We start from the raw sequence: 25,879 nt of genomic DNA, 5'->3' as shown, positions 1-25,879 counted from the left end.
CGACGTGCATCGTGCATCGGCAATAGGCGGGGATAACGACTTGTCCCTCACCTTCCTTCTAAACTATTCTGTCAGTGACTCTTTCCCACTTTGAATTGTTTGACATTTGCTTCACCACTACAACTTCAACCTTGAGTTGGACGCTTCCAGTGTCCATCTGGACTTTACTATTCTCCTCCTCCTTAGGCCCATATTCCCTTGCTCGAGTCCAACCAAGCCATTGACTAGGAGACATACACCCCCAAAGCCATGGCTCACGCCGCCAGAGGCAAAGCCGCCCTCGAGGCCTCCGACTATCCCAAAGCATTGTCCCATTTCACTCTTGCTCTCATCGAATTCCCTACTTCTCCAGACAATTACATGCTTCGGTCGACAGCTTTCGCCCGTCTCAACCCTCCCCGCTATGACCTGGCTCTCCAAGACGCAGAATTCGCAGTTGCTTTCGCCAAAAAGCGTGGGAAGAGAGAAAAGATCCTCGCGACGCAGCAACGACGCGCCGTTGCCTTATTTGGCCTCGGCAAGTACGCCGATGCAAAATTCATACTCACTTCCATTCAGGCGTTGAGACCCGCAGACAGTAAACCCTTGAAAATGGAAGGAGACATGTGGATGGCAAAGGTTGAGAGGAAGTTGAAAGACGTGGCTGTCGAGGACCGGATGCATACCGCTAAAGAGATCCCCGACACCCGCATTCCTAGCGATGCCGAACTACAGGCAACACTTCAGTCACAACTTAATCCGGACAAATCGTTCAGGTTCCCAGAAGAAGGACCGTCGTCTACTGCCCTGCCAGCCGAAGTTTCCAAATCTTCAGACACACCCAATGCCACCTCATCCTCCCAGATATCCACCCCTGCAACTCCAGCCTCTGTACCGCCTTCGAAATTCCGTCATGAATGGTATCAGAATCCTCAAAGTGTAACCTTGACTATCTATGCAAAGGGTGTCTCAAAGGATGCTGCCCAAATCGATATCACAAACACCTCGGTGTCTGTGTCCTTCCCTCATCCCTCCAATCCCACATCGACGTTCGACTTTTCTCTCGACCCACTCTATGCCCTGATCGATGCATCTCAAAGCAAAGGTACTGTTATGTCAACCAAGATCGAGCTTATATTACGCAAAACGGTGGCGGGACAGAAGTGGCCATCATTAGAAGGCAACGAACCACTGACTTCACCGAACGGGACAAATACATCCGGCGCAACTGATCCGGCGGCACTCAAGCCCTCAACGATCGCGTCCTCTTCCACAGGTCCATCTTATCCCACTTCGTCTCGCAATGGCCCAAAGGACTGGGATAAGCTGGCCAGCGACCTTCACGCCAAAACCAAATCGAAGCGTCCGAAAGAAAAAACCAAGAAGGCCACCGATTCGAACGAGCCAACGTCTGAGCCCGAAGCCGACGACGAAATCGAATCCGACTTCGAGGGCGGTGATGACGTTGATGCCTTTTTCAAGAAGCTTTATGCTGGCTCCGATGAGGATACTCGCCGTGCAATGATGAAGAGTTTCTATGAGAGCAATGGCACAGCTCTTTCGACTAACTGGTCTGATGTTGGCAAGCGCAAGGTGGAAGAGGTTAAGAGCAAGGATGAGTGATTCGCGAATCAAGTATCCAGCCATCGCATCGTGTTAGGTGGGATTCTTGAGGAAAGTCAAACGATTCGTTACGGCTTCGTTGCGCAAAATGGAGGCGTTCGACTTGAGTCTGGTGGAGAAAGTCATACTATGGGCGCCTTGGGTGTTTTTAGGTTTGCGAGTATTATTCCATACCCTAAAGTTGCACAGTTATGATACATGATTGACGATATCATGGCCAGGTGGCCGATGAGTTAGTAGAGATTTAGGTTTGTCAGAACATGTTCAAACATGACCTACATGACCTGTCACAATAGAACCCATTCCATGTTCGGACAGCAGACCCATCCCTGCACTCTCATATTAATTTCCTACTCTTCTACTTCCATGGAGTCCCCAAAGCCTTGACATCCCTTCCCAGACCCATATCCATGATACCAAATGCACTCTACTAATACCCGACTCTCACCGACGAGTTCTGCCTTGTTGGACCGACAGTGTCATACGAACTAGTCGAGTAGAAAGTGGAAACCTGCGGTCCTGGATCTCGAGACTTGTACGACTGACCATACCACTGCTGCTGCTGCTGCTGCCAATACTGACTCTGACTCTGACTCTGACTCTGAACCTGATGCTGATAAAGTCTATATGACGACACACTAGGTTTACGAAACGCCGACTTCAGCGGACTCGCTCCAACTGTCTGATTTGCCTGCGTTGCTGTCTGATAAACATCACGATGTGAATGTGTCAGTAAGGTGTGGCCAGCTGCACGTGTTGGTACAGTAGGCGGCGCCTGTTCTTGTTGTTGTTGTTGTGATGGTAGTGGTGATACAGCTGACGAAAGTTCCATTGATTGGCCTGGCCTAGTCGGATGCGGATGCGGATGCGGTTGCGGTTGCGACTTGGAGCGGAAATGTTGGGCAATAGTGCCTAATATCGGCGGTAATGGTGCAGGACGTGGACTTTTTAATGATGATGCTGCTCGTCTTAGGAGTGGTTTCATGGGGAGGAAGGGCGGGTTGGTGTCATTATCAGTCGGTGTAGTGGAAGTAGAAGTAGAAGTAGAAGTGGAGGTGGAGGTGGAGGTATTGCTGGTAGTCCTCGAAGAGTCTAGTAATGTTGGTGACGAGCGTGTTTGCAGCAATGACAGCCTTTTGTTATTATTGTTGTTGTTGTTACTGTTGGTGGTGGCTTTGCCAGTACTCAATGCCTGGATCGTCGGATCAGCACTGAGCGGCGTATGAGACAATGTCGGTGACCACGTAGGTGGAAGAGGAGTCGGCAGAGGAGGAACTTCAGGTAAGGTTGTATCCTTCCTAGGGTACATTTCTTGTCGACTGCTCTCTGTCCTTTCAAGGTTACTATACAGCCGACTTCGTTGAGTCTGGATCGACGGTCTTGCTGATCTAGCGGTCACGAAGGAGCCAGATGATAGGGAGGAATGAAGAGAACAGGCTCGGTCGTCCATGTCGAGACCGGATCCTTCAGATACAGGACATGTTGGAGGCGAGTACCGCGAGTTGAGAGGAACGTTGACGTTATATTTGGATCGGTTTATGGAATGGCCAGTAGTTTGATGTAGTCGAGGTGGATAGATAGCTCGCTGTGACGAGACGCTATATCGACGTTGCATCCAGGTTTCGTGTTCCAAATGGTTGAATTTCCGTTCGGAGCAGAGACTGCGATTCGAGGAGGATGTGTCGCGACAGGGAGAGGAGGACAAGGGTGATAGTGGTGATGGGGTTGACTTGGAGCGAGCACTGAAGGCGTGTGAGCGTCTGGATGTGAAATATATGGCGATGAGGACGATTGCCATAGCGGTGAGAAGAGCCACCATTGATCGATGAAGTTTACAAGAAAGGCCATATCGCCATTGATTCTCTCGCAAGTCATTCTTCCAAGAAGCCAATGGCTCATCGAGACAGGTTGGCGCTCGAGTGGCGATAGTGAGGTTCCAACAAGCCAACACGACCCAGAAGAATATCAACAACTTGACGGCAACAAAGGTAACAGACTCAAGTCTACTGGGACGATTGTGAGATGTGATGAGACCGATATGACTACTGCTGCTGTTGTTGGTCATGCTGGAAATGGTGATGGTGGTGGGCGGTCGATACCGGAAGAGATGGAAACATCGAGCACCCACCACTATTGCGGTCAGAATTGACTGTGAAGATTGATCAGTGTCAATGGAACATAAGATAAGTTTCTTTCACAAGAACAAGAAAAAGAAACCAACACACCAGTCCAATAGAGCAATCAACCCCAAGAGCGATGGTGCTGCTCACCAGCTCTTTCACCCGCAACAAGACGGCCAGACATAGTATCGCACACGAAAGAATCAGGGAGAGGCATGTCAGAGCCAGTCTGATGCACTTCATTATCGTCTTGCGACAATAACTAAGCCGACACTCCAGTAATTACTGAGAGTCCAGGTTCGATTCCAGGCTCTTGGTGTTTTGTAGTAGATGAAGGATCAGGTCAGTCGTTCACACCATGGTTGGAAATGATCGTCATGATGAAGACATGTGCTCTCGCATCAAGGCAAAACGCCCAGACCTTGCCACTGAAATGAATGTAATGGTTAGTTACCAGAAGGCAAGGAGATGTATCACACAAAGAAAACAGAAGAGAGAGCAGGGCTGGAGAATTCCCCAGCGTGGAGGGAGAGAGGTTTAGAACATTTGGAATGACAGGCCAACTCTGCTTGGTCCATGCACAATCATTCGAGAGTTATGGAATGTGATGAATTTCTTTTTCAAGAACCAAGCTCTGAATCTCAATTCCTGGTAATCCAATCCCTGCATCTGTCATAACCACTGCTTATTTCATTCGGCTGCTTCGGCCAACGTTACTCGGTCATTTCTTGGTTCACGCCGTCATCACCAGTATCTTGTCTTTCCTCATCCACGCGTTTGGCGTGTTTGGCATCGAATTTCATCAGCTGAAGCACCAAGTCCCTCATCATATGTGAGTCCTTCTCCTGCATCGCTTTGAGCTCACAAAGCTGTCGACCGGCCACATACCATATCCAGGGGCGATGCTGACCCTTGCTATACCGTAAGAAATAAAGATACGAGGCTTTCAATCGTGACCACTGTGAGTGAGGACCGTGCCATTGATGCTCATGCCATAGCCGGTCATTCTTGTCATTTGGCAGGATTGCTTGAAACTGCTCGAAGATCGCTGTGTGGTTTGCGGCAAATGAGCTCGAGGTGATCGATCCGTTAGCCGTAAAGGAGTTCGTGGGCGCCAGTATCTTTTCCGCGTGTGCCGACAGTGCTTCGACTGAAGGTTGTAGACCTCCATCACCGAACAACAACCCATAGAGAACAGTATCTCGAGGTTTCTTATTGCCTTTGCCCCCCGCCAACTCCGTCATATTCTTCCACTCTGCAGAGAGTGAAGAATCATATGTAAATTCCGAGGTGAATTTCTGGAAATCGGTGGCAACTTTTTTTACATGGGGACCAGCGACATTGAACATCAGATGATCGATGATGTTGCTGTAATTCCGACTCTTGTGCTGTCCAGGGCTCTTATAAGCTGGACTTTCTAAAAGGAATTGCCCACAGGCCTCTCGCCGAAACGTGGGCCAGTACGGCAGCTCCCAGCCCTGTTTGCTCTGGTCAACAAGGTATCCGGCAAGCGCCGCAAGCTTTACCGGTCCGGTTTGTGAGAGAACTGAATATTCAGGCATGGCGCTGAGGCTAAGGCTGTATATGAGCTTTTCATGTTCACTTGAACACTGTCCCATCAAGCTCGAAGTGGAATTGAATTTGATGCATCCTTTCATGAAATCACTGAAGCTATAGGCTTGGGGTTTTCCAGATACAAAAATGTCTTGAAGAGCTCTTGACTTGTTAACCATTCCGAGTTGCTTTTCGCTTGGTAAGTCGGTCTTGCTGATATTATGGAAGCTATCCACAATCTCAGGGTCCCAGATAACGGTAACCATATCACCGTCGTAATCGCCCCCAGAAAGAAGGGAGGCAGTTGGGGTGTCGCCTTGTGTTGAAAATAAGATAATGTCTCTGTAATTCAAGAGCTCCTGATAGGAGACAGCTCGCCGAAGCTGCATATCTGACGATAGATATGCCGGATTTCGGGCCACAAGGACATCGATATTATTCAGCGCGTTCTGAGACCCCCCAGATCGAGGATCAATATTGGCTTCTGAGAAGCCGAGATATACCTCGTTTGGACGGAGTAGGCCAGTTGGGTCGGGGGCACAAAAGACTGTTGTTGAAAAGGGGAGACTGATCCACAGCTTCTCCACATAACTTTTTGTATAATTGTCGAGGATAGCTTTGACTGCATCAACAATCATACTATTCTCTCGGGGTTTAAACCCGGAGCCGAGGAGCATGCTGCACTGCTCTGCTCTGTCCGCCGGAAAGCACCCGATGAGTCTTCCAGAAGGGCGTCCCTGAAAAAACTCATTGAGCCAGAGTAGTAGACCTGTAGGGCTATTCATTGCCTGGGATAGCGTGCTTGTAACACTACTTATATCTTCAAGTAAGCGCCGTGCCAACACCTCGCGGACATGGCCGCTCCCGCGATCTTCGAGAATATTGATCAGCTGAGTATTCAAATGGCCCTTGGATGCATTAGAGCTGTGCTTCACCAATTCAAAGGTTCGCTGAGAATCGTCGCTTTCCGGTCGATCTCGGGGGTGAGGCTTGATCTTGAGCTGTGAATCAGAAACTTCGATCCAGAAGCCTCGTTCGCTCACTGGGTTGTCCTTGTCGTTATACTTGTTTGTATAGTCGACTAGCCATAGACCCTTCGCGCCACCTATTCTTCCTTGAAACGCACATGGCAGCGGGTCAGAACCGCCAAATGCCTTCCAAACTGCATTCGCATAATCCAACGACATTAACGCGCATCCATCGTTCATTACTGGCTTCCCCGGAGGATCTGGAGTGTAGACAAACTCATGGGGTTGCAAGGTGACGGTCGGGGTTGTTTTGGATAGACCAAGATGTATTCGAGAAAATAGTTTCAGATCGGTTGAGGAAAGGTTATCATTGAGCGGCATGTGCCACTCTATCATGTCTTCGACTGATATCTTGGAGTGGGCTGCTGGGTTGACGTGAGAGAGGTCGGGAAGACAATCTGGCGCTATTCCACAGCCATGTTCGGCGAAGAGGTGGATTTTCAAACGTCCGTTGAACCTTTCATAGAACCTTTCATTATCCTTAGGTTTTCTCTTCTTCTTTGCCTTTTCATGGGCCACAAAGAAAACTCTCCAGTGCCTCCCAGCAATTTCGAGAGATTCTGTTGCAAGCATGTTGCAAATCCGGTCATGGTGTTTCTCTCCTGGGGGTTCTGACAATATAGGTACTGACAGGACAAGGAATCGGTCTGAACCGAACTTTCTATAAAAACGACATGATTTGTCTTTCTGTATTGGGCTCAGGCGGAGCTTGAAAAGAGTAGGATCCTTTGAGCTACTCCACTCTAGTGAGCCGCTAAAGGTAATACTGTTTTCGGGTTTGCCGGCTCCCCGCTCTTCAAGCCCCGTCCAGTCCTGCAGAGGAGACCTTGTCGGGAAGGGTAGGCCTTCATACTTTGATCTAACCTCCTTAACCTGAAGCCAAAAGTTGTCCGGTGTGAGACTTGAGGGATCATGGTTAAAGTGGCTGTAGAATTCTGTTGGTGTCATGTTAAAATCCGATGCTAACCTCTCAATTTCATATGCAAGTATGAAGTTTTCCCCAACATTTGGTAGTTCATGTCGTTTGAGAAGGGGTTTGGCTTGCGCATCATTGACATCGCAAGAAGTAGGAGCAGGAGCAGGAGGCGAGGAGGCTGCAGGCAAGGGGATCTGACCATGGATCTGTCTGGAGATCTCATGTTGCATGAGTTCATCAAACTCCTTGTACTCCTGAGTAGGCCAGAATTCCTCCTTAAAGTCGCTGGTGGAGGGTTCAAATGATGTGTCGCTGCAGCTGAGAGAATCACGTCGCTGGTCGACATCGCTGAAAATGGCAGATTGTCTTGAAGAAGCCTCTGTGGTGAAAGAGATCGGCTGAGGTATAGGATGTGAGAATGTATCATCTGTTCGAGGAGCAAAAAATTGTGAGATTGTCTGCTGTCGTTTAGTGGAGGACTTTAAAGAGCTCATGGTTCTCTTAGAAGATTGGCCATCTCGATATTTGAGAGTGGGCTCATCAGTAGTGGGCTTCATTGTTTCTGGAGTGCTAGGAGCTGCGACAGAAGAGGCGTCGAGAATCTCATCGGCTGTCTGGAATGAGAATTGGCTGGATGGAGCAGTTGGGCTAAGGTCAGAAGGACCTAATGTGCGGGTGTAGGAGTCGGACAATTGGGTGAGGTTATATTCTTCCAGCAGCATGCGGTGTAAATACTCGAGAGCGCGCTTCCGATCATTTTTGCTCAGTTTTACCATACCCGAACCATATTGTTGGGTCAGGTCGCGGTTGATGGCACTTTTTGTGATGGACAATGCCGGAAGAGTTCCAGGAGTCTGCAAAGGTTTCCATTTCCAGTCCGAGAATAACTGAAGAATCTCGGTGTCAAATTGGTCCATAATGCCATTGATGCTGTCCGTCTTGTAGCAGAGATAGCGAATAAGGGAGGAGCACTTTCTCGAGACGCTTTCGTCTTCCCGTGAAGGATCAGCGTCCTGTCCGTGGAGGCGAGGCAAGCGCAGATCCAATCTTCCATTCAACCTGCTGATGGCATTGTCAACCATCTGGCCGATCTTAGGAGGAGTGACCGGGATTGACATGGTGAGTTTCTGGTGTGCAATGGAGCCGCATGCTATGAATGAGGTAAGAGATGGGTGGGACCAAGCAATGCCGAGCTCAGGGCAAGAACAGATCAAACGCCCGTAACGCCATGCGCAATTGAAAGAACCTGAAGGACAGGACGAGTTGCTCTGCTTTGGAGTGTTACTGATGCCTCAGGCAATCATGAAGAAGAGACGACTTTTGAGGGGAGGTTTGATTTGATGTTTGAACTGGGTGACTGACCTGGCAGCGGGACGGGGCGTCCCCTCAATCTGACGCTAAGCCATTGCTGTAGTAACCTCCACACGACGTGACGCGCAGCGCAGCGCAGCGTGTAAAGTGGTTTTTGTTCATGTGGGATATTGTTTGCCCACAAGCTCGAGCAAGCCACAGTGTAGTTGATTGAGAGACGAAGTTGATAAATTATGAATGATGGTCGAGAGGAAGTTTTTCATTTGGGAATGTGCCACAGGGTCACAGACAGCCCGTCGTTCTTTCCTTCCTTTGCCTCACATTTCCTCGATCAGAAGTTGCATTCGGTGGAAGGTGCAACTGTTTCATCGTCCCGCCAATCAGATTGTGACAATATCTTACCACGCCCGCCATGCCTTACCACGACTCTACACAATACCCACGATCTAGACACGGCACTGGCTGGAGAGGCAACTGAGATGGTCACAAAAGTAGAAAGTCAAAAAAATGGCTGCATTGTTTCTCCTCCTGTCATCGGGTGGGCTTGACAGGCTACGTGATGGCCATAGCCACGTTACCGCACTGAAATCTACAGTCCACAATTCCGTGGCGGTAGATTTCCTCCATGTCCAGGCCTGCTGCCTGCGCCTTGCGGCTCTCTCATCCATCAGTCGTACAATATAAGCCCGAGTGATATGGCAGATGAGCCCATGGTATCGATCAGTGGGGCCGAGGAAGATTATCAAGGTCAAGTGCCGTCGACAGCGATCAGCGACTCGTATTGGGGAGACAGACGTAACTGACAGCCTCCTCATTCGTTTCGACGGTGACCCTTAGGTTTCGAGGCGCCACTGAGCCAGTTAGCAATTACACACATGGTGTGGAAGGTGGTACCTACAAGCTGATTCGTCGTGCGACACCTTGTAGCGTCGTGTCATTCTCGGCCTCGGCCGCAGCTCGCTCGAGGGCTGCACGTCGGTCTTCGACGCTTCGCTTTTCGATTTCCTGAGGCGATGGGGGGAGTCGCTCATTCTGTAGATCGACCATGCGTGCATCTTCGAAATTGTGGATGGCCTGCTTGATGCCTTCGGCTCCCAGCATCAATGTGCCAGCGGGAAGACGGCCACCGGATGCTGTTTTGAGCTCGGTGACGCGCTCAGATTCCTCGCGCAAGACTTGGAAGACACGGGACAAACGTCCGATGGCCAGAATCTTGTTCTTGATGGCTCGGCGCTTGGCTTCGGCGGTTTCGGCGTCTCCAAAAGGAGGCGTTTCGGGTCCGACACTGGAACTGCGGGTGTCCTCTTCCAGTTCTTCCTTGGAACAGGTGTTGAGAATGGCAATGAGCATGTCGGTGATCTTCTCTCCGACAAAGGGCAACGACCAAGTGAAGACGTCCATGAAATTGGGGAGCCAATAGGGGTGCGGTGTGCAGTTGAACTGTCGAATGTTCATGACATTGTTCTCATACTTCAAAACGGCAGCCTTGTTGTTGTAGACATCGAGATAATTGGGGGCGCTGAAGATGGTCATGACGCTGGGAAAGCCGGTGGTTCGTGTCTTACGGTACATGCGATAGCCGGCATCTTGGGCTTCGTGGGCGCGGATGATGGATAGAAGGTTGTTCTTCTCGAGGAAGTTACATGCAGCTGGATAGGAAAAGAAGTACGAGCAACCTCGGACGTGATTGTGAACAAAGTATTCGCCGGTTTTTTCTTGTCCAAATTCTTCCAGAGGATCGGCCCAAAGAATATCGCACATCAGGCCGTGAGTTGGAGGTTCTCGGAACCGGTCAATCTGATGTGGTCAGCGTTTGTGGACAAGGAACTGCGAGGCTACTCACGGTTTTGATGTCGTCCAAGGTGTGTAACTCAGGGCTGAGACCACCGTGAATGCAGAGAAATTGCTTGTTCATGACGGCTGCCAGTGGCAACGCGCAAAAGGCCTCCATACAGGCATCGTATACCTTGTCCGAATACTTGTGCTTGCATTCGAGCTTGAACGTGAAGTAGTCGGTCAAATGTCGACATTCGTGGTTACCACGGAGCAGCCACAGCGAGTTAGGATACCAGATCTTGAGAGACCATAGGTATAGGACACACTGGTGGGGAGGCTCAGTATGATAGCGTGGATATATGGTTGTGTAGGCTTACCTCGATGCTGAAATAACCACGGTCAACGTAATCGCCGAGGAAAAGATAGCGGGTCTCAGAAGGGTCGCCTCCCACTTCAAAAAGCTTCATCAGATCAAAGTACTGACCATGGACATCGCCACAGACGGTGATGGGAGCGTCCATTTCCAACAGATTAGGCTCTGACTTGAGTATCTTAGCCCCCTCATTAATGATGAACAAAGCCTGATCTTCGGTCAGACGACCCTCGCGGCTGAAATGTTGCTTGAGAAAAGGGAGATTTGGTTTCGACCGATCCGAAGGGGAGAAGAATTGTTGGTCTGTTGGAGGCTGCATGGCGGGGGCTTGGACATCTGGCAAGAGGTCAGTATGTCGGTCTTTCATTGACGTTTAAGCTAAGGGGACATACCTTTGCAAACTCGCTCTTGAGTGCTCACTTGAGTTCCATCTTCCATGATATGTAAGGTGAAGTCAATCTCTGGCACAGGCTTCTTCTCAAGTACGGCCTTGTGCAAGGAGTCGGTCATCTTGACGGGTGGCGGCGCTCAAAGCGCAGAGTTGGAATAGCAAGACGCTGTTCTTCAGATTCCACAGGGTCGAGGGTCGAGAGCGAATTCGAATATGGGATAGGCTAGAGGATGAGAGAATTGGTCGCGTGCAGGAGTGTGGTCGAGGGGGGAGGGTAACAAAATGGGTTGAATGGGGAAGTAATGTTGTCACCGATGGAGAGGCGTTGGCCGAGGGGCAGACGAGGCAAAATGGTGGCACAAGGGGAGGATGACGATCAGAGGATTGCACTTGCAATGGCGAACAGAGTCGTAGGATGGTGTTGTATCGAAGATAAATGTCAAGGAGCAATTACAGCGTTGGAGTCATCCGTAGCTGAAGCTGAAAATCGAGGTGCGTGGAGTTGGAAATGGAAATGGAGATGGAGATGAATAGCGCGAGTATCAAGTTCCCTTTAGCTGCGATCAAGGTTGCAGGTTACAGGCGACAGGCGGTAGAGTCTGAGGGGCAGTTGGCAGGTAGCGGTAGCAGGTGAGTGAGCACACTGATACAACTGGAAATTATTGGGGCGGAAACACTGAGGCTGAAAAAATTGAGCTGACCTGGCGTGCCTGGGCCCTGCAGTCATATCATGACCCAATTTTGAACTGGTGGATTTACAAATTGCTGTGAATAATTGCAATTGATCTTGTGGACATGAATATATGGCGAGTAAACGCTGTTGATATAAAAAAAATTGGCCAGTGCCAGGAATTCACCAGGGAACAAAGAGCAGCGTTGAATCAAGCCCAAGTGGGGAACCATATGGCGTCGATGCCCCCTCGTGCCCCCTACCAAGGTGTGGTTATTACCACTGCCAATCTCACTGATTCGGTCTGACCATCCACGGATTTGGGCAGATTCACCGGGGATTTGGGCACTTTGCTGCACCTTGGAATGGTGTTGCCTTACCGAGTGGAGACGATTCGACCATACTGTAGGTCCTAGGTAGTTATTGCCTGGCATATGTGTAGCTGCAGGGTTTACACCTCTTCTTACCAGCTCTTGAGGGCGTCTATTGGTCTATGTATGGGTGGTGAGTCTCATGAGAGTGAAACCAGGTACCTACCTACATACCTTAGGTACTTAACCTTAAGTCTCACTGATTAGAGTGGTGCCTTAGTTCAGTAGACACTTCACCTAATACGTCGTTTCTGTATAACTAAAGCTGGAGGGGTTTGGAGTAAGGGGATATCTGTAGATGGAGAAGTAATAGCGGCATTCCCTCGGCCGCGGGCACCTGACCAGTGGCCCGAGGCGCCCCTCGGCCGCCCATCAACCCTAAACCAACCCACGTCATCTTTGGAGCGCTGCGTATTGTTTGCAGTTCGTTGATCAAGTCAAAAGGCTTCAACTACATCGACGCTCAACCCTCTTTGATCAATGTCACCTCATTGAATCCTCTGTTCGATAACATGTTTGACCCGCATCGTAAGTGTCTAGCCTGTTTGACCAATCCTCCCGCTGACAACCAAGCCAGAACCTCATCCTCTCCTGGCACAGATCCCCTTGACTGTGTCTCCATTCCTATCTCTTCCTACTGCTGTTACCCTTCCTTATTCCTTTCGTTCCGTCCCGAGTTCTCTTCCACCGTCCATAATCGACCAGAATACTACTGGTGGTGGGAAGCCCCAGTATGTCACCTCTGCTTCAGGCCATTCTGCTCATCCAGAAGACATCATCAAGTCATGCAAGACACTTCAAGACCATCTGAAACAGACCTCCCAGGCTGCAGAACGGGCTATTCGAGACTGGGAACAAGACATTAAAGATCGTGACCTGGCCGAAAAGAGAAGAGTTGCCCCAGGTTGGTTGGATCGTTCTGAAAAGATCCTGGAACCCACCCGGCCGTCAACAAAGCCACTCTCATCCCAGGACTTGCTGGATGGCCAACCCCCAGCTCCCATATCTGCCCCCGCCATGTCTCCCTCGAGAGAAGGAGAAGAGCTTGATAGAGCGTTTGGTGGCATGACTCTCCACAAGTGAGACCCCATCTGCTTTCCTACCTCACCTTCCGTGTCCTGTCCAGTCCCGTGATTTTTACAAATTCACGTCTGAGGTGCGCCTTGGTGAAGATGGAATTTCTACATCCTTTCAACAAGCTGCCAGCCACGCTGTCAATCTTCTCACCCATCTCTGGGCGGCGAATCTACCAGCCCTTCTGAATGTATGGTCACACTCATCATGGCAGCACAATCGATCAACCCAAATGATGTGACCGTTGACCCTTGGTTGCACCTGGTGGACAATCCATTTGAATCTTGGCAATCGACCCTCCTATTCCTCATAACCCTCGTCCTCCTTGTCATAATCATCATCTTCTTGGGGAAACAATACGCTAGAGCCATAACGGTGAGGAGATGCAACTGTTGCTGCCGCCACCGACCATCATCTTTAGGTCATGCCGAATTCTACGACCACAACCCGGCAACCACATCTTCGCATGATATGTTCCAGTCTCAAACCGGAAGCCGATGGCTCCCTTGGTCAACCAATGCCTCACCACCACATGTCACGATAGGGGCTGTCAACCAAAGCGCCTTGGCACAACGACGTCGAGGACTGTCTGCATCTCACCTTCTGTCGAACACAGCACCGTAAAACAATCACAGGCATCGTCCAAGTTTAACCAAAGAAATACAATTCAAATACAGTCCATGCCTCATTTGGTGGCACGACCATGGGAGATGGCCTGTCGTCAAGTTTACGGAGCGATATATCCACCATCAACGACAATATCTGTACCTGTCGTATACGAACTCGCATCACTTGCAAGGTACAGGTAGGCTCCAACCAGCTCAATAACCTCACCTTCTCGGCCCATCGGAATCTTGTCTCTCCAGATACTTTTCGTTTCGGGCGGGACGAAATTACTGATCTCAGTGGCAATGTAGCCTGGACTGATGGTGTTTGCCCGGGCAAATTGCACCCACTCAATAGCCAAGCTCTGCACCATGTGCTTGACCGCAGCTTTGGCTGCGTTGTATGCTGCCTGCAATTGGGGGATGTTGGCGATGTGGCCAGACATCGAGGCCGTGGCGATGAACTTTCCATAGTTGAAATCGTCCAGCTTATGCTTCTTCTGCTCTCTCCATATTCTCCCAGCGGTCCTTGCTCCGTAGAAGACTCCATCGATGTCGGTTCTCACAACATTCTGGTAGTGTTCAATCTCGCCAGTGATGGCTGGCCCTTGGGTCCAGGGAATACCCGCATTGGCCACGAAAATGTCGAGTCGGTTGTTGAATTCCTTGACTTGGGAAACAATGGCTTCATCGACTGCCTTGGGGTCCCGCACATCCACTTGATACGCAGTGGCTGAGAGACACAGGTCCATGTTAGCTATGACTAGCGCGCCGTTAGAAGCAGGCTTGTGACCTCCTTATCCGTACCTTTGACTCCAAATTCCTTTTCAATCTCGGCCGCGCGATCGATCGCCTTGTTGTTACCGTGATACCAGATGGCGACGTTGGCGCCGGCTTCAGCAAATCCACGGGCCACAGCCAAACCAATGCCCGCACCCGCACCCGTTATAATGGCCGTTTTCCCTTTGAGAGAAAACAGCGGCAAAACACGAGTGGCTTTGGGGGGTTCAGTGTTGTAATGCTTGAAAGCATTTCCGTTGATAGCGTCATCCATTTTGACGCACGGGTCTCGCGATCCTTACTTGCCCACCCAAAACAATATAGATTCGATTGCCCGACCCTAGGGAATGACACTATAGTAAGATCGAGCACTACACACGCCAAACTCGGCAGCAATCCAGGCTTATGTACCGAGTCGAGACTTTGATGGCGTAACATCAGTCTACGCCCATTGGAGCAAAGCTCTCCGCATGAGTTCCGTTCTGGGATTCGCCCTCCGTTTACAAATACAGCCCCCGAGCTACGACGTGCATCAGCGAGTTACTGGTACCAACACACTCTCATAGACCCATGTAGCCATGGAGCCATGTGTCCATCCACACTACTTTCATCTTCTAATTCTCCACACTCGGAACCTCATTCTCGCCAAGCTGGAAGTGTCGCGCTGGGATGGAATCTACCTGCCGGGACGCTCTTTCCCTGCTGGCAATGCCCACCGGGATTTTCCTTCTTCCAAAATATCATGTCACGTGATTATAACTTGTTTGTGGTGCAACAATTCTCTCTTCTCAATTCCCCCCAACAGCTCATATCTCACTCTATTCTATCAAACTTGTAAATCCAGCTATCATCGCCATGGATCCTGAATGTTCATGTCTCGCGTCTTTCCACTCCGGTAAGCACACACTAGAACCCAGCAAGCAGAGCCTTGTACGATGGAGTTTTCACGATCGCATTAGCTCTACAGATAAGTGGCTGTGGCTCCCTTTACCATTTTCATGCAGCGTGACCATGTGACTGACATTCCATTTTCTGTTGTCATCCCCCTACCAAGAGGCGTCCAATTTCCCACATTCTTTTGTCTCTACACACTCCAGACTGGCTGTTTTGGGCTCATAATCCACAACATGGCAGCCCTCTGTCTCAGAAACCCGCATGACTCCGAATCAAGAGTGGCATCAAACGATCGAACCTATCCACGATGTGGCCGTTAGCCGCCATCCTTGGAGCCGCCATTGGAGGCGGTGTTTTTCTTTGCGTCACAGGAATACTGGTCACCGTCTCTGTCCAGCGACATCGCCATCGTCAAGTTCTGCAAGCTCATGGTCTTTCGAGAGGGTTAAGCAGGTACCATCGCTCCAAGCTCAGCGCAACAGATAACAACTACGTCCACGTCACGCCCCCAAATGCCTCTTTACGGGATAGCTCATGTCTACCTGCTGATGCGGACTGGGTGCAAAGCCAAGTCAAAGATCGAAGGCAACATTATCACCAGCGAACTAGGTCCCACTGGTCTATCAAGCCCAAGGGTTCACTCGTGGATCACCAAACATCCGATATATCCGTCCTCAAAAGTCCAAAAAAGCGTCAGCACAAGAAAATTAAAAAGCAATTGTCCATGGGGAAGATTCATCAGCAGTCTCTACCCGTAATAGAAGAGGCAGTACCTCAGACAAGGATGACATCCTCGAATTCAGCTTTTGTCGCCGAACTCTCAGGCGAGTCACCTACAAGTCGTCCTCCCCAAGAGCTAGACAGTCAAATTAAACCAGACAGCTCGGCGGGATGGCCTCTAACGTCGGCATTGTCTGTTGGGGCGACTCCTCCACCAACGGAAGTCTTCTCAAGAGTGGCAAGGCCAAGTGTCATCCGCAGAATTGGAGGCTTACACCACCTTGTGACCCGAGACTTGCCAAATGTCGAAGCTGAACCACCTGTGACTTCGGACGAGGGTAGAACGATCCATCCGTCCGCGACCTGGGGCCCTCCATCAATGACCACATCTAATCATGGAGAAAAAGAATTCGTTGCGCCAACCACCAGAGCTAATTCGAGTTTCGATACTCTCAATAGTTCCCTTTTGACGGTTGTTCTAAGTCCATCCACAGTAACCCAAAGTGCGGATCACACGAGCTTGTCAGATTTCGAATTTGATCTGGAGCGGAAACGTTCAGCTGCATCCTTGAATATGGCCATGTGCAAACAGATGCCTCTGCGTACAGGTGTTGGGATAAGGACTGCGAAGTCAAGTGTAAGGTCCCTCCATCCTACCTTGGACGTGGTTGAGCAGACCTTGGACAATCCAAGCCCAGACCATCGAGATCAGTACCTTCCCCCAACAATGCCTCAAACATCCTTCTCCAAGAGGTCTCGTGTGGAGTACTGGACAGATGTAGATGCGGCTGAAACCCCCAGGTGGCATTTCAATGGGCTAGACAAGCAACGTCATTCAATGCTGGAAGCGTCCGAACTTCAAGACCTCAGGAGAATTAGCGAGTCCATGGCTTCGCCAGGAGTCAAGTCACATTCACTCCGTCCGCTCCGTCCACTCACTCAAAGACCAGCTTCCATAGTAATCACCAATCCCCTACAATGGCAGAAGCAGGACCATTTCCCGGCTGTTGATTGTCATCAATCCTGTCCAAACCCTGTGGGGGATGGCCTGCCTCAAGCGGACGAAAGGAGTACTGAAATGGCGTCTGTCCTCCACTCTATCTTAATGGACGAGGACAACGATAATGGCAGTCTACGAGGCAATGGAGATGTAAACCGGTACGAGTACGGAAATCCGCGGCCGTTTCCTCCTTCAATGTTGTTGGGAAATGCCACAGGACCTGCGAAAGACAACTCCTTGTCGCAACTTCAGACAAGATCACCTTCTGATGTTCATTCCACATTAACACCATCAGTCCACTCATCTCATGCAATACCATCAAGCGAAAACTCTGGAACCCCAAGGCCAGATTCAGACATTTTCAGCGCTGCATATGTCAACATGAATATGGACGTAAGTCGAGATCATCGTGGTGATACATGCCAGTGGTATCGTTCGCCCCAGCAATCCACGAAGCGTGAACCGACATCAACACCGCCTTCATCTCACTATCCAGAGCGATTTGAGTCGCCTATACTTTCATCTCCGGCTCTTCAAACATCGGCGTTGTACCCTCGGAAGGTGCGAGAGGGACGAGAAGTGAACATCAGCCACACCACCAGTGAAGGCAGTCCTGTGCAGAGCAGAGCAGACGGTCAATATCGCATACCTGAAGGGGTTAGAGCCGACTCTGCTAGCGCTAGGCGGCAAGGTAGAGCCATTCGGACGATGCGGTCTGAACGCAATCTTGTCGATATGACAGCCACAAGGACATCTCAGCACATCGCACTCAGCACTGGACGTCACAATACTGAGTTGACTGATCACATGTCTCCTCCAGTGAATAAAAGAATCAGCGGGCTTCGAGCGTCCAGCAGCAACTCGTCAATCAATACAATCTCGCCACACATCATGAGTAGGCCTCGTGGCAAGGCATCTTCAACTCGGCGTGTTAGGCTTAATGAAGACAGGAGCAGAATGGCCCAAGCAAACAGGATGCGAAGTGCGCACCACACAGATCGAGCATCGCCTTCTATCCCGCCGCACAGCGGCGTGTCGATCTGGGAAGATGTCAGTATTGGAAATCACAGTCCAGAGATTGACGTTTCGACTCCTCCACCGCTTCGGATCACATCACGGTCAGGGTCAGGGTCAGGCTCCAGAAGGAGTCCTCACAACCGACCGATGTACTTGAACAATGTCACGCAGCGAGATGAAGGGTTTCGGCACGGACCCCAGCGACAGCCATTTCCTCGTCAACACCCGCAACCTTCCAAGCAGTCAGTGAAAGATTTCCCGCATGAGTATGAAGAGATGGGAAGTTCTGTGCTTGTGCAGCGACTCGAACGAGCTGTCAGTGACGGCCGATGGGATGATGAGTTGCACAGCCACCAAGAGGTAGAACCAACCACCAGGAATATAGGGTTTGGACTGGGGATAAGCAATGGAAATATCCGAATCGGTGAGCCACAATCCTACCGACGGCATGTCGTGTATAAATGAGCCCAAATCAGGATCACTGAGACACTGGGCACGTAGTCATTAATTAATAAACATTTGATCCCTAATCTCAATATTTTCAACCACGACGTCAAGACTGATTGGACATGTAATTATAATATCGCCACTGCTCCTACTTGATTCAGTTCCTAGTCTCAGTTTAAAGAAGTCAATTGAATAGTTCGACAGAAAGTATAACTAGCTCTCCCTCTATGGAAAGGAAGATTAATCCATGTCCAAATATATGTCGTGTATAAGCATGCATTATATGCATACCGGAAGATCTCTGATATGGTGTTACATACATGTTACTTAGTTAGATTGGCGGGTCCCACCCACCCACACCCCACCACAACAGATGTGGTCAGACGTTTTTTATATAATGGCCGAGGGGGCCTATTTCCGGGTGGCGAGCGGCGACCTGCATATGGCGTATGAATGAATGGTAATAATGAGATGATGAATGAGTACGTAGGAGATCATCAGCTAGGAATGGAGTACGAGAAGGTCTGTTGTTACATGTAGTATGACGTGAACATGGGAGGAAAAGACGAAATGATCGATCAATAGATAGATAGATAGACCTCTAAGGGTGTAGAGGAAGCGATCATCACTGCAATAATTAATGATCATGGTCGATGGAAAGCTTACTTCAAGATCTTAATTCCACTCCACTACTTACATACATACATACATACATACCTACTTACCTTAGGTATGGCATCAGGCAGATTAGGACATAAAACTGCATAAGTGTAGTAATAATGGATTAATGAATGAATGGAGAGTCAGCTTTAGGCTTAGCTTCATCAGTTGTTTGACAAGTGTGGGGTTCGATTACTAAGGTACCTAAGTACGGAGTACTTAGATGTGTAGACTCCCTTCCCCAGTGTCCCTTTTTTTGAATGTCGTTTTTTATACCACGTGCATAAAGAGGTTATGCTTAAAAGCAGTAAGTACTTCTACATAGGTTAGTCCTGAAGTGCCTACTTACTACTAGGTAGGAAGATAGCTTACTTGTACGCGTGCGCGTGCGTTAAAACACCTCGCTTCCACCTTCCTACACTTCGTCACGTCCTCGGATCTGGGGTTCAGTGGGGTCCCATTGGATCTGTTTTTCTGTTACTTGTTTGCTTGTTCGTTTGTGTGTTTGTCTGTTCCTGGCTGATAATGCATATGATCTGTTTAGTTAGATTTATGCTCAGATTCAGGACTCAGGCTCAGGCTTACTCCGTAGGTTCAGGCTCAGGCTCAAAGTGGGTTCAGTCAGAGACTCAGAGTTTGGTTTCACTGGGGTTGGGTTGATCTGCTTCGCTCCGGGAAGGACGGCAAGGTCTAGAGAGTCGTCAGACTAGAAAAATTAACTGACTCGTTCAACAGTATTTCTCCTATTTGGTTTCATCAGTAGCCGTTAGCCGAAAGAAATCGTGTTTGTCAGACTGGCTGTATTCCCCAATCCCCAAGTGTCGACGAGCACGACATGACGCTCCTCCACTTTTCGTCCGTGGACCGATTCGATTCGATTCGGATTTACGGCACAGGGACTAGACTGTGATTGACGCTCGGCGCTTGTGTGCCGTGGGAACTTGATGTCTACGAGTAGGAACAGCTCTCTTTGGGGAGATCATGGGCTGGATTCATATATGTAGGCCCTACGTATGCGTGTCATGTTTAGTTGAATTGTCAATCGATTACTACGCGCAGCTTCGTCGCCTTCAGATTCAGGTCGTAAGTGTATTATTGCCTGTCTCTGGAAACGAATTCTCGGCGTAGTCATTCAGCTTCATGGCGAACAACAACCCTTTGGCAGAGTCATCCGCCTCGAGCCTCTCCGTCATGAATGATGTGGAGAGTCAGAAACACCAACCTCATCCATCAACATCAATCCCTCATTGGCGGCTGGTGGCAAGTCAAACACTCATCACCGAAGATGTTCTCAATCATCCATACAAGGGCGCTGGAACCATCGAAGATCCTTATGTCGTCGAATTCATCCGCCAAGATCCTCGCAATCCCATGGAATGGACTCAAGTCAAGAAATGGTTCATCACTGGCGTCGTGGCCATTGCCACCCTTGCTGTCTCATTGATCTCCTCGGCATATACCGGTGGAATGACTCAGATCATGGAAGAGTTTCAATGCAGTCGCCTCGTGGCCACACTCGGCCTATCACTTTTTGTCCTCGGCTTTGCCCTCGGTCCACTCTTGTGGGCTCCTCTCAGTGAATTATATGGCCGTCAAATCCTGTTTTTCGGTACATATGCTATCCTGACTGCATTCAACGCTGGTTGTGCTGGGGCCAATTCGATCGGGTCCCTGATTGTGCTACGATTTCTCGCCGGCACCTTCGGCTCGTCCCCTTTGACCAATGCCGGCGGTGTCATTGCAGACATGTTCCCCTCCAACCAGAGAGGTCTAGGCATGAGCATCTTTGCCGCCGCACCCTTTCTAGGCCCCGTCATCGGTCCCGTCATCGGCGGCTTCGTGGGCGAGACTGTGGGGTGGCGATGGATCCAGGGCATCATGACCATCTTCACCGGATCCCTGTGGATAACTGGCGCCCTCCTCGTCCCTGAAACGTACGCGCCCGTGATCTTGGAGCGACGGGCTAAAGCTCTCAGCAAGCGTACCGGCAAAGTCTATATCTCACTGCTTGAGCATAGACAAGGCAAAATCACGGCCGGCGCCGCCTTCTCCAAAGCTCTTGTAAGACCATGGGTCTTGCTGTTCCTCGAGCCGATTGTCCTTCTCATCTCCATCTACCTGGCCATCGTCTACGGCACGCTGTATCTGCTGTTCGGCGCTTTCCCCATCGTGTTTCAAGGATCACGTGGCTGGTCACAAGGGGTAGGCGGGCTTGCTTTCCTAGGCGTTGCAGTTGGCATGCTCATCGGGACCACCTACGCAATAATCGACAACAAGCGGTATCGACGGCTCGGCGAAGCCAGAGAGGACGGTGAAGCGCCACCGGAAGCCGGACGACTTCCTCCTGCCATTGCTGGAGCGATCGCGCTGCCCCTGGGCATGTTTTGGTTTGCGTGGACCAACTCACCATCGATACATTGGATTGTGTGCATCATCGGCACCGCCCCCTTTGGGTTTGGCATGGTCTTGACGTTCCTAGGCAGTATGAACTATCTGGTTGACGCATACACCATTTACGCTGCCAGTGTGCTTGCGGCCAGCGCCGTCATTCGCTCGATATTTGGCGCTGTATTTCCACTCTTCACTTCCCAGATGTATGCCGCACTCGGCATCCACTGGGCCAGTTCGATTCCGGCATTTCTCGCCCTCGCATGCGCCCCTTTCCCCATCATCTTTTTAAAGTATGGCGAAGCCATCCGCATGAAGTGCAAATATGCTGCTCATGCTCATCATGTCATGCAAGAGATGAAGCTGAGTAGGCAGAGGACCAAAGAACAGCAACAGCAGGGTCAGCTGACGAATCCGCAACCACTATCACAGCCCGATGATGAAAAGACAGAAACCGGAGAGGTGGATGTTCCAGTACGGTCATGAGGCATGCACCATGTTCCGTTCGTTTGACAGAAAATGTTCCATAATTGCAAGGTGTTGGTCGGAGCCTTATTGTATTCTTATCTTTAGACGGTCGGGAAAGGAAAAATCCGTGGACAAGGTCTTATTGCGTAGACCTTCCAGGCTAGAATAGGATCGATGAGGTTGACAACCACCTCAATTTCTCATAACTGTCATATATCACACTGGGCATTGATCTCATCAACATTCTTCTTCGTGATTGAAAACTTCGCACGACAGATGGAAGGATATGGTTTACAGTCTGGTTTCATCATGTCTACCCAACATCATCCACAGGTAGCGAGTAACTGCTGGATCTTGTCGTGCAAACGCTGAAGAGAAGCAGCTGTGATCTCGCTGGGATGTTGGAGTTTTTCCATGTCGGGGACATTCAACGGAAACGTCTCAAGATGCGATTCACAACCCGGGGTGGCCACTTGAGGGAATAGTTTGTAGAATGGTCTGTCAATGCGATAGTGGCTGATATCTTGGATCCGAAGGTTCTGTAGTCGGACAAGGTGTTGCAAGGTGGGAGAAGCTGGGTTGTGTATCATAAGTGCATTAGAGAAGGAGCCACCCTCAGTCTTCTCCATGAGATACATGTCCCACATTCGAAAGGTAGATGTTGCCTGGAGCAGGCCATCCCAGGAGAACTCTGGCTCAACGACGGTATGTTCAAGCGCTTTCATGCAGATTGCATCGACATCAACTTCTTGATCTTTGGAAATCATGATAATTTTGTTCCTCATCTCTGGCCACGGAAGCCAGTCGATTGCTGGGGAATGAGGAACCAACAGTTGCCACAAGGTGGGGCGGTAAAAGGGGTGCAACTGGTAGTATGTCTTTCTGCATGGAAAGTTGCGGAAGAGCTCGAAGTTATAAATGTGTTTATAGACCGTCATTAGTTTAAAGACTCTTTCAGAGGAGGGCCAAGACTCGCGGATCAACCAGGAGAAAGCCTCGGAGACGACATGGTCCTTGAATTCATATGACTGAGCTTTGAGGAGGGGCAGGTTCCGAGACAGAACATGCTGTACAGCGGTGATATGTCTGGACAGGCGAGCACTGTCTGGAAATGTCATCATCATTCGGCCGACTCCAAGACCGCTCCCAAGCAAGTCATAACATGAGCTTTCGAGGTGTAACAGTCGGACATCTGGTTCGTGTTGGTGCGCCTCCTCTTGGGAATTGATGACTTTGAGACATTCTCGAAGCATTTCCAACAAGGTAATGCCTTGATCCGTATCAGGATGTGGCATTGTGTAATGTGCGGCGTGGAGAAGAGCATCAGTATGACTGGGTTGATTGAAGATGGATGTTCCCAGGTCACTGATGGACTGAACCATACCCTGAACAGATGACGGTGGGTAGTCATACTTGACATTGGGAGCAGTGCCAGCCAAGGGATAGGTTGTCAAGTCGTCTGAGGCAGTGGTGACGGACTGTGAGACATAAGGAAGGCGAGAGAGAGGATTCTCGGCGAAGCTGGTGTTGGAGCTAGGAGAATCCGAGGCTGAGGCTGGAAACCGATTATTGGAGGAAGACACAGCCGTTGTCTGTGGTGGAAAGCCCAACTCTGGAGGAACAGAGATTCGAGCGGGAGAGGGCTGAGTGCTGACCACCGAGGCACACGCTTGGTACTTCAGGGTTTGACTGAGTTGCTGAACTTGGGCCAAGGCGGCGTCGAGTTGGGTCTGCAACTCACGCTTCTCCTCCTGGAGTTGTTCAATCTGGTCATTCTTCTGCTCGAGAGCGGCGGACAGGCGAGTGAGATTGGTGGTTTGGCGCTGGCGCCATCTCTTCTGGTTCTCACAATTTTGTTTCCGTCGCCTGACGGGATCAGTGGTGGGCATAGTTGCAAACTTGATGGTAAAGAGCAGAGCCAGTTCCTCGTCAATTAAGGCTCGAGACTTGATGGAGCTGGCGAGTTGTATATCCTGTAGACATAGTATCAAGCCCTAGTCATGGCTTGGTCGTTTGGCGAGAGATCGAATTAATAATGCGGTCAGGAACCGACAGGGTGCTAAATTGTACCGGAAGGGGAAACAATGGACGAGTGTGAACTCTCATGAGCACGCGATGCTATATGAGGGATAGCAAGGTTACCATCTTGACGGGTTGGTAGGAGGCCTGGCCATTCATGTGGTCTTTTTGTTGATCACGTGCAGAGTTAGGGAAGAACAGCTGCACCCAGCTGCACCTTGATCAGTCAGCACGGACGTCGACCTAAAGAGGACAACAGCGGGGTAAGAGCTGGGTAAGAGCTGGGTTCAGGAGAGTTTTGACGGTGTTCTGCAAGCTCAAAAGGACTGGAAATGGCATGACATGTGTAGAGAGGCTCAAGTGGTGGTGGGAGGGGGGAGGGGGGAGCTGAATTGCCTGCGCAAGAATATAAAAAGGTGGGAGGCAACCTTGCAGCAGCCTCATGTGACGCGCCAAGATCCGTGCCTTCCCTGAGTCGGAGGCTCGGAGACCACATACGGCCGTGCCTGCCTGTAATGAATGTTGAGGGAGAGGAAGGTTCAATGGTTGATTTGACCAAATGGCAAGTGCGACAAGCGACACGCGACAAGCGACAAAAGCGACGTAAAATATGGAAGTTCCCGTCTGTTTCCCCGCTGAGGTCCGAGGGGATTACTTAACTCCCAACCTCGCCGACTTGGAATTCTTCTTGTGTCAGACAAATTCTCTCACAATGCCATCACGCTGATCCTCATACCAACTCAAACCTATTCAAGCAGTTCTAGTCAAGATCGCTACTGGTCAGACAGAATGTCACGGCCCCCACTACGCTCACAGTGCCTCCCCTATCCTTGTTCACAATCCGTGACTTCGAAACGAACCCCAGATCCCAACGTCTCGATCAAACTCCTTCTGACCCGAGTCGGCCCCTCTGGCCCCTCGTGCCCCTCGTGGCCTCTCCTCTACCAAGAAAATTCCTAAAGCTTGATCAAGAATCCCTCCAGCTGTTCTTTTGTCCTTGCTCCCACGTTATGATGTCGATTCTCTTCCCAAATCTCACCTCCTTCGCCGAATTGATTCGACAAATGTCCCAAGAAGAAGTCGAGATTCTTGTCTGCTTGAGGGAATGCTGATTGGAATATCTCATACAGTTCCTTGACTTGAGGCTTGGTTTTGGCGTAGGTGATTTTGTCGGAGAACAGCTCGAGGTACTTGCGCATGTGTGCCATGTCCTGTTTGGCATCCGGTTGCCACCCCCTCTCAAGATGTCCGGGGATGATCTTCTCGGGTGCGAGTGCTTCAATCACGTCCAGAGTCTTGCTCCATGCCTCCAGAATCTGTGGGGTTTCGATTTCTTCGACCCTAGACAGGATGAATCATGCCTCTTTCTTGCTGTCAACTGCCCAAAACTTACCAAACATGTGTGCTTCGTGCATACACCGTGTCTCCGCAGACCACAGTCTTTTCTTGTGGCAGCCAAAACAGACAGTGATCCACAGAGTCCCCTTGCAGAGGTCCTAACAAAATGACAGGCGACTCCGGGTTCCCATCGAGATGGAAAAAGGTGAAATCAAACTGGGTAGGTTTCCGAGGCTCTTCTGGCACATTTTCCTTCCCGAACACCTGAGGCCAGTACTTCACCTTCTCGTCATATTCTCGATCGATGCCAGCACAAACATAAGGAGCCGCCAGGAGTTTGGAGTCCGGCCACGCGTC

General features: G+C 50.1%; 7 protein-coding genes across 7 annotated transcripts; 3 read left to right on the top strand and 4 right to left on the bottom strand.

Moving 5' to 3' along the window:
* Window positions 1-104: 104 nt before the first annotated feature.
* Window positions 105-1,953, top strand: PV10_04295 (uncharacterized protein). Its single transcript, XM_016368836.1, has one exon. The coding sequence runs from the start codon at window positions 250-252 to the stop codon at window positions 1,600-1,602; it is 1,353 nt and encodes a 450-aa protein (XP_016224624.1). The 5' UTR covers window positions 105-249; the 3' UTR covers window positions 1,603-1,953.
* A 2,423-nt stretch (window positions 1,954-4,376) lies between these two features.
* Window positions 4,377-8,630, bottom strand: PV10_04294 (uncharacterized protein). The gene is made up of 2 exons (XM_016368835.1): window positions 8,583-8,630; window positions 4,377-8,488 (listed from the first exon to the last, which is right to left on the bottom strand). Exon 2 carries the CDS (start codon window positions 8,336-8,338, stop codon window positions 4,436-4,438), a length of 3,903 nt encoding a protein of 1,300 aa, XP_016224623.1. The 5' UTR covers window positions 8,339-8,488; window positions 8,583-8,630; the 3' UTR covers window positions 4,377-4,435.
* A 60-nt stretch (window positions 8,631-8,690) lies between these two features.
* PV10_04293 (serine/threonine-protein phosphatase 2B catalytic subunit) lies at window positions 8,691-11,717 on the bottom strand. The gene is made up of 5 exons (XM_016368834.1): window positions 11,073-11,717; window positions 10,685-11,016; window positions 10,375-10,632; window positions 9,430-10,328; window positions 8,691-9,382 (listed from the first exon to the last, which is right to left on the bottom strand). The coding sequence occupies exons 1-5, from the start codon at window positions 11,188-11,190 to the stop codon at window positions 9,343-9,345; spliced, it is 1,647 nt and encodes a 548-aa protein (XP_016224622.1). The 5' UTR covers window positions 11,191-11,717; the 3' UTR covers window positions 8,691-9,342.
* A 2,163-nt stretch (window positions 11,718-13,880) lies between these two features.
* PV10_04292 (uncharacterized protein) lies at window positions 13,881-14,908 on the bottom strand. The gene is made up of 2 exons (XM_016368833.1): window positions 14,599-14,908; window positions 13,881-14,524 (listed from the first exon to the last, which is right to left on the bottom strand). The coding sequence occupies exons 1-2, from the start codon at window positions 14,843-14,845 to the stop codon at window positions 13,914-13,916; spliced, it is 858 nt and encodes a 285-aa protein (XP_016224621.1). The 5' UTR covers window positions 14,846-14,908; the 3' UTR covers window positions 13,881-13,913.
* A 388-nt stretch (window positions 14,909-15,296) lies between these two features.
* PV10_04291 (uncharacterized protein) lies at window positions 15,297-18,726 on the top strand. The gene is made up of 2 exons (XM_016368832.1): window positions 15,297-15,466; window positions 15,626-18,726. Exon 2 carries the CDS (start codon window positions 15,773-15,775, stop codon window positions 18,665-18,667), a length of 2,895 nt encoding a protein of 964 aa, XP_016224620.1. The 5' UTR covers window positions 15,297-15,466; window positions 15,626-15,772; the 3' UTR covers window positions 18,668-18,726.
* A 1,555-nt stretch (window positions 18,727-20,281) lies between these two features.
* On the bottom strand, window positions 20,282-24,685 carry PV10_04289 (uncharacterized protein). The gene has a single exon (XM_016368830.1). It carries the CDS (start codon window positions 24,052-24,054, stop codon window positions 22,489-22,491), a length of 1,566 nt encoding a protein of 521 aa, XP_016224618.1. The 5' UTR covers window positions 24,055-24,685; the 3' UTR covers window positions 20,282-22,488.
* Window positions 20,501-22,183, top strand: PV10_04290 (uncharacterized protein; the record flags this gene model as incomplete). The annotated part of the gene is made up of 1 exon (XM_016368831.1): window positions 20,501-22,183. The coding sequence occupies one exon, from the start codon at window positions 20,501-20,503 to the stop codon at window positions 22,181-22,183; it is 1,683 nt and encodes a 560-aa protein (XP_016224619.1).
* Window positions 24,686-25,879: the final 1,194 nt, after the last annotated feature.

The sequence above is a fragment of the Exophiala mesophila genome (genome assembly GCF_000836275.1).
Source record: "Exophiala mesophila strain CBS 40295 unplaced genomic scaffold supercont1.3, whole genome shotgun sequence".
Lineage (NCBI taxonomy): Eukaryota > Fungi > Ascomycota > Eurotiomycetes > Chaetothyriales > Herpotrichiellaceae > Exophiala > Exophiala mesophila.
This window is presented reverse-complemented; position numbering and strand designations above follow the sequence as displayed.